This window comes from Alexandromys fortis, unplaced genomic scaffold, assembly GCF_014885135.2.
Source record: "Alexandromys fortis isolate MF-2015 unplaced genomic scaffold, M_Fortis_MF-2015_v1.1 scaffold_85, whole genome shotgun sequence".
In the NCBI taxonomy this organism is placed as follows: domain Eukaryota; kingdom Metazoa; phylum Chordata; class Mammalia; order Rodentia; family Cricetidae; genus Alexandromys; species Alexandromys fortis.
The window spans coordinates 7453029-7466035 of record NW_026067975.1 but is presented as its reverse complement, the minus strand read 5'-3'; the positions used below and the strand labels follow the sequence as shown (position 1 = coordinate 7466035).

General features: G+C 49.3%; 1 protein-coding gene across 2 annotated transcripts in view; it reads right to left on the bottom strand.

The window, feature by feature from the left end:
• Positions 1-1612: 1612 nt before the first annotated feature.
• Tbc1d2b (TBC1 domain family member 2B) overlaps positions 1613-13007 on the bottom strand; it is a 71998-nt gene continuing 60603 nt past the window's right edge. Inside the window, exons 10-13 of one of the 2 annotated variants that reach the window (XM_050157280.1) lie at positions 12467-12584; positions 9233-9418; positions 7300-7421; positions 1613-4696 (exon numbers count right to left, since the gene is read on the bottom strand). In XM_050157280.1, the coding sequence (XP_050013237.1) occupies positions 4501-4696; positions 7300-7421; positions 9233-9418; positions 12467-12584 (622 nt within the window). In that variant the 3' untranslated portion in view covers positions 1613-4500. Of the gene's footprint in view, positions 4697-7299; positions 7422-7591; positions 8468-9232; positions 9419-12466; positions 12585-13007 lie in introns of those variants that run through there. The other variant, XM_050157281.1, reaches the window with a different exon arrangement.

Sequence of the window (13007 nt, the reverse complement as noted above, 5' to 3'; positions counted from 1 at the left end):
GCCTGATGCTGCCATGGAAGATCCTGAAGTGGGTAGAGATGGCTTCGAGGGAAGGCGTATCTACAGAGGGTTAAACGGTGGGAATGGGAAAGTCTTCTTTGTAGGGGGTCCAGGTTGGCAGCGGCCTAGGGAATCCTGTTCACTTTCCCACTCATTCCACACCCCCACCCACTACCTTCCATTAGGGGTGGAGCCACATGCCCTCATGCAGCTGAGGCTGTCTTGTCTCCCACAGGGGCTCCCTGTGGCATGACAGTAGGCGCATGTGATCTGCTACGTGGGAACAGCTGGGCATGCAGGTACTTTGAAGAAGGTTGTTTTACTCTTCCTTCTGGCTGTGAGTCACCCCTGGATGTCTTGTGGAAGGCCTTATGCCCCTCCTCCAAGTCTGAAGCCTGGGGTTCTAGAGGACGACACCGGTCACGGTTTATTCTCCAGAGTGAGGTGCATGTGGAAACATGAAGGAATCTGATCATTGAGAATGTGGGTAGACTGGAAGTCACTTCTTGAGACTGGGAAATGGGATCACAGGATGGAGCCAGTCAGCACTGTGCCTGTCCCAGGTCGTGCTCTACCTAGGAGTGGGAAGGGTGGATCAGGGGCTGTTGTTCTCAGGAGTAAAGGTTTTTGTCTAGCTCCAGGTTCCCTATTCTCGCACCATCTCATCAAACATTAGCAGGTGACGTTCACAGTGGAGGGAAGTGACTAGGAGGTACAGGCACAGTATAGCTCCGGAGCCCCTACCTCCTCTTCTGGGCTCCAGGCAGGCCTATATGTGGCTTGGTCAAGTACAGACAGTTGATCAGGTTACTCAGAAAAGCAAGTCACTGGTTGCGTGTGTACATCCAAACACTTCCATGCTCAGGGTGGAGAAGCATTGGGTTTGCTTCCTGTCTATGTCTGCAGCTTTCCTGTGGGCCCCAAAAGGCCCCGGAGACCCACGCTCTGAGTAATGGCTTCCTACAACTTTGCCCAATCTACTCCCCATGGCAGCTCCTCACTAAGATGGGAACAGAGCCGTTTCCTTGCTCCAGACCCACACACATCAGGGATTGGCACTGGGCAGAGACCTAGGGTTCCTGACCCAGCTTTGGCCTTGCTGAATAAATCCATGTCTCCCTAAGAGTAGCAGTTTACCAGGTCCAGGCCTACACTGAGGAGCCCTGCCCCCACCTCCCGTGTGGAAAGACATTTGGTCCTAATCATTCTTGTGTTTTTCCAGAGATGGCTGTGGGAGTCCCCAGTGGCAGCTGGGCCTGAGCTGTCTGCCCAGACAGGAGGAAAACAAACGATGACTCAGGCTGGGCACGCACAGCTGGTGCAGGAGGGTACCTGTCTCCCAAGGGGAGAGGTGGGGTGGCAAGGACTGTTCCAGACGTAGGCAGCATCTCACTTTATGGCTTTGACCTCTGCCCTCAGCCCCTGGTCATAGTTCAGCCATGACACTCAGGCCTACCAGTGCTGAGAAAGGCATCCTGTTCCTCCTATCCCAGTGGAACACAAGACTCAGCAGGCTGGCAGACTGGATGCCAACCCCGTAACGCACACCCCATGCTCCAAGACCATGCAGAGGCTTCCATCACAATTACTACAGCTACCTTTCTAGGCAGGATGTAATACAAATTAGTTTATTTCTTCCTTTACGAGTCTAACATTTAACTCAAAGATGAGCATAAAAGCTGCTGGGATACAAAAGGACAGTCGCTTGATGGTGTGCCGTCAAGTCCTCCAGCTGCCCACAGAAGAACCTCAGGCACTGGGCTTGCGTCCAGCCTCTATCTTCAAGGACTTCCCTGAACAGGCCCACCCAGAGGTGGGTGGATCAGGAAGACAGCACTGTACAGAGAGTGAGAGGGGCTGTGCAGTAACACAGATAACAAAACCCGACTGGGTGCCTAACTGCCTGTAACTAACTGCCTGTATCAACAGAGCACAGCTGACACCAGAGGCTACCTGGGTGAGCAGAAGTGAGGAATGGACAAGGCTAAGGGGAGAAGGCGGAACAGGAACAGGAGGGAACTGCAGTTTGGGATGTTCAGGTCGATATAAATACATACAAGGGAGCCGTGCACACAAAATAGAACTTGTTATATAAAAGTCTTACAGAATCTAGAAAAACCTTAATAAAATAGTCTATAAAAATATAAAATGTAGTGAAAATATAAAAGTATTAATAGTTGAACTATTGGTAAATCCCACCAGAGGGGGCTCTGAGGGCAGGGAGCTCTGAGGGCAGGGAGCTCCCTGCACCATGGCACGTGCATTTGGACCCATATGCTGGAGGCTATGCTTTGGGTTTCTCAGCCCAGAAGGTTCACCAGGAAGGAGCCACGTGTTGCATGCTGGGTAAAGGTTCAAATGAATGGCACCACGAGGCAGCCCCTGATGCTAGGGGTACCTGGCTGGTGGCTGGTTTAAGTCTGGAACCTCAGGGCACTGGAAGGTAAAGAGAGGTCTCAGTGATGAGGGACTCCAATCACTGGCTTTATGCCTCTGTGAGGAGCCTGTGTCATTCTGTCCCCAAACTGGAATGAAGGCAACCATGCCCTCTCAGCTCTGCAGGGAGGAGAGTCTGAGACCTTTTGAGACTTTACCTGGCCACTGAAACTGCTTGGAAAACTAATGCTGTCTCTCAGGGGATGGTAGAAGAGCATACTGGGGATTTTTTTTTCCCTTTTGCATTGCTGATGCCAGGTCACATATTCTACCACTAAGCCACGTCTCCAGAATCACCAGATACTTTTAAGATGCCTCTACTGGGCACACACTGCTAAAAGACAATTTATGTGAAATATATATTTGGACCGACTACTTTCAGTGGGGAACTGACATGGCAACTGAGATCAGGCATCTGGAGCTGAGCCACGGGGCTCCAACCCCATCCTACTGCACCTCCTTAGCAGCTGTCCCCAAGGCTGACAGCCATCATTTCATAGGGGGTGGGCTTTCTTCCGGCATTTGGTTTCAGGGAGGCCCCGAGAATAGCAGTGAGACCACTGTCCAATTCAGACAGCTCCCTGAAGAAGCCAGGCCTCAAACCACCATCCTAAAGTCACGATGATGACACTTCATACCTGAAATGAGACAAAGGCTATTGACTAAATATAGAGACCAGCTCCTTTTACACGGTAATAAAAAAAAAAAAAAAGCAACTTTTAGAGAAGCTGAGCACAGTCTAGATGCTGGAAAAGCGACTCAGCCATTCAAGTGCTAAAAAGTAGATAGCAAAAACAGGAAAACCGGTCATGGAAAAAGCACTTCTTACAACTGCCTTGCTCCAGTTCTTAGTCTCACTGTTTATACTAGCTAAGGATTGTTTCCTATTTTGTTTTCCAGGTAGTGTAAGATAGTCCATTTAAGGCTGTTTCCCTTGTGTTCCGATAATACTGTGTTAGAAAATGCTTTCTCATGACAGCCACCCATCAGGGATGCTTAGGGTTGAGAAAAATAATCCTCCTTGTTCATATCCTCTCTAAGCTTCAAGAAGGAAGTGTTCCAAGTCCCCAGAATATGCTATGCCAGAGGCCACAGTGACCCCAGCTCCCTGCTGGGGACAAGGATGATCCAGGCAACATAAAGAGCTCATCACTCTTGTCCTCAGGCAAAGATGCTTCCGGGGCTAGGAGGCTGGCAGCCAGCCTCACTCCCCACCCAGTCGCTGGACATGATATCAGAGCCTTGGCCACTGCCATCCAGGAGTCCGCAAGCCACAGCTCTGCCACATCTGAAAGTTTTTCCTATATTCCTTCACGTAGAGGTGGGCCTACTGCAAGGTTCATTTGGAACCCCAATCCAGTCACACTTAGAGAATGGCTCCTCCAAGTCATCCACAGCTAGAAGAGATTTCCACAGCAGCTGCTGGAGGTGTGTCAATCCCCTGCAAGTCAGGATAGAGCAACACTGGCAAAACAGCTGGCGACAAGAAGGGTGGGGTTAGGGTTAGAAGACGGGGCTGTGGCTGGCAGTGTGAAGCCACCAGCAGAGGGCTCCCATGCCCTCTAGGAAGGCTGCTTCGGAATAAGAGTTGTGCTTGGTTTTTTAAGAGGTCCCTCTCCTTCTGATGACCTTTTCCCCTGGAAGCAGCCACGCTGAAGCCCTGTAGGCATCCCTCCACAGTGCTGTCCATGAATAAAAAGAAAGAGCACAGGGAGATGTGGAGCATAGTAAATTTTGCAGGGTGAAGCACTCACACAACTGGAAGATGCTGTAAACAGGCCCTTGGGAACAGTCAACTGGCGAGTCACCAGTCGGGCAGCAAGCATGGCGGTGATATATGTGACTGAATGCTGTGGCGTAGAAATGGCTGTAAAGCCATCAGACCTCTGCTTCCAAATGAGAGATGAGAAAGTGCAGCTTAGTTTTGGACATCTGCCCAGCAGATACCCAGAGGCCACAGACGTTACATTCTGGCAGCTGAATGAACAGAGACATGCCTGGAGTTCTCTTTGCTACTTTTGGTTATAAAGGCAAGAAGAGCAGCATCCTAGGGTGGGGGTGCATTCAAGTGTCTTCCTCTTCATCGCTAACCAGCTCGCCTTTGTCAGGGCTAGTGTCCCGCTCACGCAGGAAATCCTCTCGGATGGCCTCCAGCTCTGTCAGCTCCAGCCGGACCTTCTCCAAGTGGTAGGCTCGCCGGTTCCGAATCTGGCGCAGGGGGAAGGGGTTCAGATCCCCAAAGGAGATGCTGATTAGCTTCCTGGTGGGACAAAGGGCAGAGGCATCAGGAGAGCACTGACTGGAGACCAGGAAAGGGAGTAAGAGACATGTACCATGCATAGAGTCCGATGGGGGAATGCCATCCTGGGAGCCCAGGCCTATCTTAAGCAAAGAGGCAAGAAAGTGCAGTGGCTAAGGGGATGACCCTAAACTCAGAATTGTTTTTGGCCTGATTCTTCATCTGCACACTAGGAATAAGAGAGGTGTCAACCCATATGGTTCCCACATGGAGGCACTAATACCTGGTGCTCACCTTCAGGGACAGCATTAGGCAGGGCATATTAAGTGCTTAGGAAAATTGTCCTGACACCAATGGATTAGGAATGATAATGACATCAGATCCTGACATCAGACCCTGTCTGCAGTGTGACACAGTTCAAAGAGGCACAGACAGTTTGTCAAGGAACCAACTAAAAACATGTCTTAAGTTTGTTACATTAGCCACTGGTCAGTGTTTACTGAAGACAGAGCTAAGGACCATCTGGATGCCTGGCTTTGCTCTCCAGCACTCATGGGTCAGGCGCACTGCTTTGACTCTGCCAGACGCATGGCATGGCTTTGCTTCCTGACAGCAGGGGCTCATTCCCTTGTTGGCCATGGGCCCTATAAACTTGCAGCAACAGCATGTTGCCAGGCCTTCCCCCGTTTCAAACCATTTGTTCTTCTGTTCTTTAGCTGTGTGAGCTACTGTTAGCATAGGTGTACAGAGGATATGCAAGGCGCCGAGATCTTTCCTTTGTAAATTTAACCACCTTCTCTGGCAAGGGAGTGAAAAGGCTAGACTGGCCGGCTCTCTACACAGGCCAAGTTCCCCATGTGTTTTAGGACAGGCAATCACCAGAGGTTAAGGCAGACCTAACCATGCCCAGCTCTGTGATCTGGCTGGGGCACATCACTGAGACTGAAAGCCAGGAGCCCACCGCTGTCCTTCCTCTTATGCAAACTACAGGCACCATAAACCAGAACATTCATTCTTTACTATAGAAAGTGGAAAAGGGGTTGCTAAATTATTAATTTACTCCTCTAGCTGGAAAGAGCCAACTGCGGCAGGGCCCAGGCTGCAGTCCTAGGGAACTCAGATACTGCCCTTGAATGCTCAGCCTCTCATGGACTCCAGAAGTCCTGCCACAGACACCAACCAGTCCCATCTTGCATCATCCAAAGTCTCCTGAATGCACCTGGTGATAGAAGTCCCTGTCCCTCTTTGTAATACCTATCAACTCTGCAAAACGGCCTCTCCTCAGACCATCAACATGGGCAGCTCCTTAAAATACTGGAACTTCAGTGTGGAGGTGGAGTCAAGGCACCTGCGGTCTCAGCAGCCTTGCTGGGGGTGGGGAGGTGCAGGAGCAGGGGCCAGAGGCCACTGGAACTGAGGCACACGTTGAGAGCTTAGTCCAGTGACCTTGCCTTTATACAGCAAAGGGAAACTGTTTCAAGAGCCATTCACAAGGTGGCGCTGTAGGATCAGACAAGATGGGAGTGCCCAGTTCTATCTATGGTGACAGGAAGTAGAGGGGGATTCATCTCCAGGCAGTCCTGACATTCCCCTTACGACAATCCCTCTCTGGAACCAAAATCCTCTCAACTGTGTCAGCTGTCATGTGGGAATTCATTGATCATTCTTAATCTTGACCAACGTGAGATGAACAAAATCCTCATTCTCAACTTTTCACCCATCTTTCACAGCAAGCACTCTCGGATACCCTTCCCACTGGGCACAAATCGGGTTATTTTTAGTGTTAGTACTAAGCCTGAAACTATCTTCTCCAGAGAGACATCCTAAAGACAGAGACGACCTCCCAGAGGCCTGGTGTGGCTTCTGCCAACCACCCCAGCTGCCAGAGCAAACACCAATTGTGGCCTAGGAAAATGGCAGCCCAGACAGGAAATAACTATGTGGCTTGAGGTGTGTGTGTGTGTGTAGGGAAATTATTCATGAATATTCCAGCTGTCCACACTAGAAACCTAGGGTCCTTCCAAGTTCAAATCCCGAGTGTCTTCAATCTGTCCCACTTTTCTCCACCTCTCAGGACTCCTTTCTCCAGACTATGGCCTCCTTTCCTGGTCCTTCCAATCACAGTCCTGGGGCCAGTCCCGCCCCGATCTTCTCCTGCCTTTCGTAACTTTCTAGTATGTCTAGAATGAAGCTCAAAGTCCCAAGCATAGCCTACAAGAGCTAGGTTAGGCTGTAGCCATGAGCCCCAGCACCCTGGCACGAACTGAGTGGCCCCTCCCACTGTCTCTAAGTACACTTGTTCCCACATCTGTCCTGGAAGCACAACTCTTGCTATTTCCCCCTAGCCTTGTTCTCTTCCAGCCTGGCTTCATCACTACACGGTCCAAGGGAGGATTCCTCCACTGGGAGCTGTTTTTATCTACCATCCCATTCCTGGACAGAATCTGCCCTATCACAGAGACAGAAATGTTTTAGGCATGGAACCACTGCTTTTGGTTACTGGGATTTATTTACTGAAGAAAGAACAAAACCATATTCATCCCTATCTCCCCGACTGACTGGAAGGCCATAGCCCTTCTCACTTCTCTGGACAGCTCTGAGTCTGAGGACTCCTGACGACTCACCTGGCATCAAGGATGGTCCGAGTGAAGTAACGGAGATATTTGAATATGGACATGGAATCTTGCAATTTCAGGATCTCCTCTTCCTTGTATTTAAAAAGTGCCAGGGCAAAACGGAAAATTACCTACGGGAAAGCCAGGGAAACTGCAACTGAAGACACACACGATAGGAGTCCAGGCATGAGACTGCGGGCAGGAGGTAGGGGCAGGCTGGAGCAAGTATCCCAAGGGCCCTGCCCTCAGGCAGACACCTGAATTCAGGGGTGACTTCCAGGATTGGACAAAGCCCTTCGGTACAGAAAAACAAATACTTGTGGTTTCCAACAGTTCAGCCCAATTCAGAAACATTCCTAAGAGTGAGGAGCCCTCTGTGGAATCCTTGCGCCTTTGGCTAACCTTTGCATTCGGCAAAGAATACTAACCTAGGAGCCAGTTTTCCCTAAGATCAAAACCCAGGCTTTTTTGACTGAAAAAGTGAAGCTGCAACTCCAGAGGCAGGCACAGTCTTGGCTCAGGGGTCTGCCTGACTCTTCAATGCAGTGAAATAATCAGTCGATTTCGCTGATTTGTTTTTGGGGTACTCTGGGCCAGGCTGGGGAGAATGAACTGGTGGTCTTACAAGTCCAGGCAGCTTTGGAACAAACTGCTTTTCCACATCTAAGAGTCCCGACTAGCCTACGCCAGCCTACACTGTATTGAACTTAGAAAGTGATATTTACAGGGTCAAGTTGTTCATGATTCTCTTCAGATACTCATTTATAGTCCAAGAGGAACAGTGTTGATGATCCTAGCTGAGAATTCTTCATATTAATGACAAATTAAGACTATAAAAATGGTAGCAATCTATGCTGGACACTGAATCTCCATACGGGATAATACACACACCTACACCTTGGGAGTGTATAGCCCTGGCTATCCAGGAACTTGCTCTGTAGATCAGGTTAGCCTCAAACTTACAGAGACCCACCTGCCTCTGCCTCCTGAGTGCTGGGATTAAAGGCGTGCGCCACCACCACTCAGTCCTCATAAGGCCCCTTTGAGGGGCAACCTGGTGCTACCCCAACACTACTGGTGGACTAACCTTGGATCCTGCAATTCTCGGCTAAATCTATAATGCACATGCCTTTGTGTGCAAAGATGAAAGTCACAGGAGAGCTGGGTGCATCTTGTTCTGAAGTGGCAAGAGATTGAAATCAATCAAAGCGGCCACCATCAGGGGCTGCTATGTACATTTCTGACTCCTGTACAAGGGAATGCCATCATGTTACAACATGATGTAACAAGGTCCTGTATGTGCTGGTACAGAACTAGCTCCAAGATACAGTAAGTTAAAACAGCATCTTTTAGATGGGCTTAAGAAACACAGATGAGAATATAAAAATTGAGAAGAAAACAACAGGAAATTGGGAAAGAGATTGCTTTCCTACTATATATCCTTAGTTATGTTTTGCTTTTATTTTTACTTAATCAAAATTATTTATTTATTTGGTGTGTGTTATGTGTGTGGGCCATGCTTGTGTCTAGAGGTCGGAGGAAAACTTGTAGAAGCTGGCTCTCTCCTGCCACCATGTAATTCCAGGAGGTTGTTGTGCTGCCCCATTAGCCTTTTATTTATCTATGTTTGGTGTATTGTGGAGTGGTATGTGGGGTGAGAGGAAGATGGACTGAACCCAGAGGCCTCATAGGAGCAAAGCTAGTGCTGGACCACTGAACTACCGAGCGTTTTGCTAGTTATTCTGAGACAGGATCTCCCTATGAGCGACAGTGCTCAGCTTCACACTGAGGTTTTTGATGGATGAGCAGTAACTGCTGTTTCCCAAGGCTTGCAGGAGCAATCACACTGGGAACTTTGGGGCTGTGGTAACTTCCTAAGTTCCAGGTGAACCAGTCATTGATGACATGGTCAAGCACATATAACTAGAGAGAGTATACTCACCTTTGGTCCCTCATAAAGGAAAGAGTCCCATATTTTAAAAAGGACATCGCTGACAACACTGTCCACAAATACCACCAGGAACCAGTTGAAGGTGATGAGGGTGTAGTCCACTTTGTACTGTTCAAAGTGGGTGTGCAACCGAGGCAGCTTCTCACTCATGAGGTCTCTGAACACGCGCTGATCCACCTGGAGAGGGAACAGAGGAGAGAAAGATCTGGGCTCTGCAAACCAGAACAGCTGCTCCACCTGAGAACAGAGCGTGGGACACATGGGGACATACAACAACACAGCTGTTTCAGATGTTCATGGGAACACATACAGCCAGGCTGCTCTGTGGCCCAGGGCAGCTGAGCGCAAAAGCTGCAGGGCCCTACATGGCCCTCTCCTCAGGGGATGGGGAGAAAGGAGCAGTGTGTAGCCTAAAAACAGCTCCCGTACTCAACATCTCAGCTGAAAGCAGGCTACCAAGAGAGCTGGCGGGTTGGTGCCAGCTTGCCACACTCCCATGAATACAGGCAGTCTTAGACGGGTGCATGAGAAAAGGTGAGTCACCGAACAAGAAATACACCGTGACTATCCACATCCATGCAATGAACACGCTTAACATGGCAGGGTGGCTAGAAAGAACATCAGCGTCAAAATCAAAGGTATAAACTGCTAAAATGAATGCAATTTTCTGGAATAATAAAAAAACAAAAGTGCACATAAAAAGCTGTAGAGCGCCTCACCTTTCACCCATGTCTGCCTGCCCTGTCAAACCTCAATATTCTCAAAACCATTTCAAAAGCTGCCAAACTACCCCACACTCACACAAGTTGCCTAAGAGGTCAAGCTGGGGCTGATGTCCATTCAGCAGGAAGCATTGCTCCCCTGCCCCAGGAGCACCATCCTTGACAGTCAGATCACACGCTTTATCCTTTAACAATCAAACAATGACACATTTGCCAACACTTCTAGACCCTGGCATGGAAGAAGCTGGAAAGTAACAAGACCGATGGGCATCTGAGTATGAGACCAAGTGATGACACAGGATTTGTTCTGTCTGGGCGGGGGTCAGCTGAAGACGGCTGTAAGTGCAGGACAGCCATCTGACACCGAAGTGGGAGGAAAACATATGTACACATCTCTTCTTCCAACAGGATGGCAGACTGTGCCTACTTGAGGCTGCCCAGGGGTTGGCAGAGGGCTGGGCATCAAGCAGGCTGCCAGGAAATGCTTGCTGAGGCCTCTGTTTTAGCCGTCCTCCACTGCGCACTGGAGGACATGGGATAAGTATGTCATTCATCGGTGTCTGCAATGCCTGGTGAGGTCCTGGCACACAACATGCATTTCAAGGATGGCAAGAAAGGGAAACCTGGCCAGCAGCTGGGTCACAGCAGCAGCAGGCAGCGGGCTTGGGGCTCTGGGATCTGGCCAGCACTGGCACCGATGGCACACTCACTTGAAGAGCAGCCTTACACATAATGGACGGGGAAGCTGGAGAGAAGTGTTACAGACATCTGAGAGAAGAAAAGGCACCGCTATCAGGGAAAAAAGCATCTGAGGACACCCCACCCAGAGTGGTAGGGACAGCAATGCTTCATCTTTTCTATTTCAAAACACTGGGGCATCCGAGGCTCTAAATTTGAGCTGACAGGGCTGTTTTCAGGTGCTGATTACACAAAGCACTAGCCGACATATTTAAAACCCCACCTGACTGAGACTACTGCCTCATCCCCTTGTTGTCCCTGTCCTAGTTCACAAACTCATGTTGAGGGAAACAGCTCACGGGTAATCAACAGGTGAAGGGACTGCAAGGCGAACAGGCAAGCTTCTCTAGTGTCCATGACATCAGTGCATCTGGGACAGGGAACTGGACCTGCAGCTGTGGGAAGGTCGGAGCTCAGCGTCTCACCAACTTCCAGCGGCAACGTGGAAGGAGTGCATAAGCTTAGGCGTGGGGCTACAAGGACCAAGTCCAGCCCTCAGCTCAGTCCCATAGCAGCTGCACCTTTTTTGTTTCTATTTATCTATTTATTTTAAATATTCATTTTTTGGGGGTGTGTACATGTACATGGTATGGAAATGAGAATTTGTTCTCTCCTTTCACCATGTAGGTTCTAAAGATTAAACTTAGATCATCAAGCTTGGTGAAAATTTACACAGTGAGCCATCTTGTTGGCCCAAGGGAATTAACTGGCCTACCTAGTTCAATGTCTTTGACTTTCCTTTTCTCCTGAGCCTAATGGGGGACAATAAGGTTGCTACATGGTATGACTTGACAGTGAAACTGGTAGTAATAAGGTCAGGCTCACTAAATACATATCTTTGGATGGTGCTGGACATCCTAAGATAACAGAGGTGTGGTATAGATGGTACCATTGATTAGCTGGAGAATGAGGAGAATGAACAGACAGGCAAGAGTTAATCCAGCTGGGTAACAGCCATCATGGGGTGGCGTGAACTGAAGCACCTCTACAACTGCCCTGGGAATGCAGGATTGCAGTGTAAAAGGGAGGGTGTATGCTGCGACTTCTAGATGCAGGAGATGTGTTCTTGAAGGAAAGCAAGGACAGGCTGTGTCAACAGGTATGCCAGGCTTGCATGAACCTGGAGAGGCAGCTGTGGAGCAGCCATAGCTATGGTTGAGACAGGAAGAGCCGGAGAACAAGGTAGCCAGGAAACAGAGAAAACGGCCAGGACAGCAGAGAAGCTGGGGAGCACTAGGGTAGTCCTGGTCCCCAGAGAAGTGCCCAAGGCAAGACCAGGTGGAGACAGATGATCTGGCCTCTTCCAGGCCATGTCACCCTCCTCTGGCCTCTGATGTCATCATCCAGGTGTGAAGGGAACGCGTACCAGATCCTCTGATGGGGGAGGTCACTGACAATCCTACTGCAGCTCTTTAAACTAGGGTATGGCAGGGTAGGGCACCTTTAACAGTTAAGGCTCCTCCAGCTTCCTCAGCAGTCCTTTGCCCCCCACATCTCCTCCAGCCTGGTCCCTGCGTCCTGGAAGAACTGATTAAACATACCAGCATCTCTCCCGCCCCTGTATCTTTGGTCTATGACAGACTGCCAGGGAGGGCGGTCTCTCTGAGGTGATCAGAGAGCAGAAGGAGCTGACCTATCCACTCAGAGATCAGCTGTTGCAGCCCCGCTGCAGTCACGCACACAGCCGCCCCCACAGGGTTGACTTGGGTCAGACAACAACTGGAGTCCTAGAAGCCAGTGACCAAGGCATAGTATTTAGAAGTACCTGGGACCCCAACAGAGTCTTTGTGTAATAGTCTCGAGGCATGAAGACTTCCACGATGGTAACAAGACACCAGAAAGCATCTTCCTGTTCCAGGTAAAGGAGGGCCACTGCCACCAACCTATGGGCAGACAGGGACAAGGTCAGTGCAGGCTCCTGTTTTTGCCTTCATCAAGATGTCTGCCAAAGCCGTTTTCTCTAAGGGCCAGTGAGATTTCTACTTCTCTAATGAAGGATAAATGAGGACTTCTGTGTAAGTGATGGATCATCTAAAGCTTGAAGAGAAAAACCACATTTCCTCTGATTCTGTCATTTGGATTTTGTTCAAAGTTGAAATTATTTCCCAATGAAATCGCCTTTCTGTGATTCATCAGCCTTGTGTAAAAAATGCCTCACTTGGGCTGAAGAGATGGCTCAGCCATTGAAGGTCAGATCCACAAACAAAAAATGTTTCAGTCTAATATTCTGCTAAAGCAGCTAATTCTTTGAGTTCACTGCTTAAAATGTTTTGATCAGTCCTTTTATTTTTAAAAAATAATGTGAA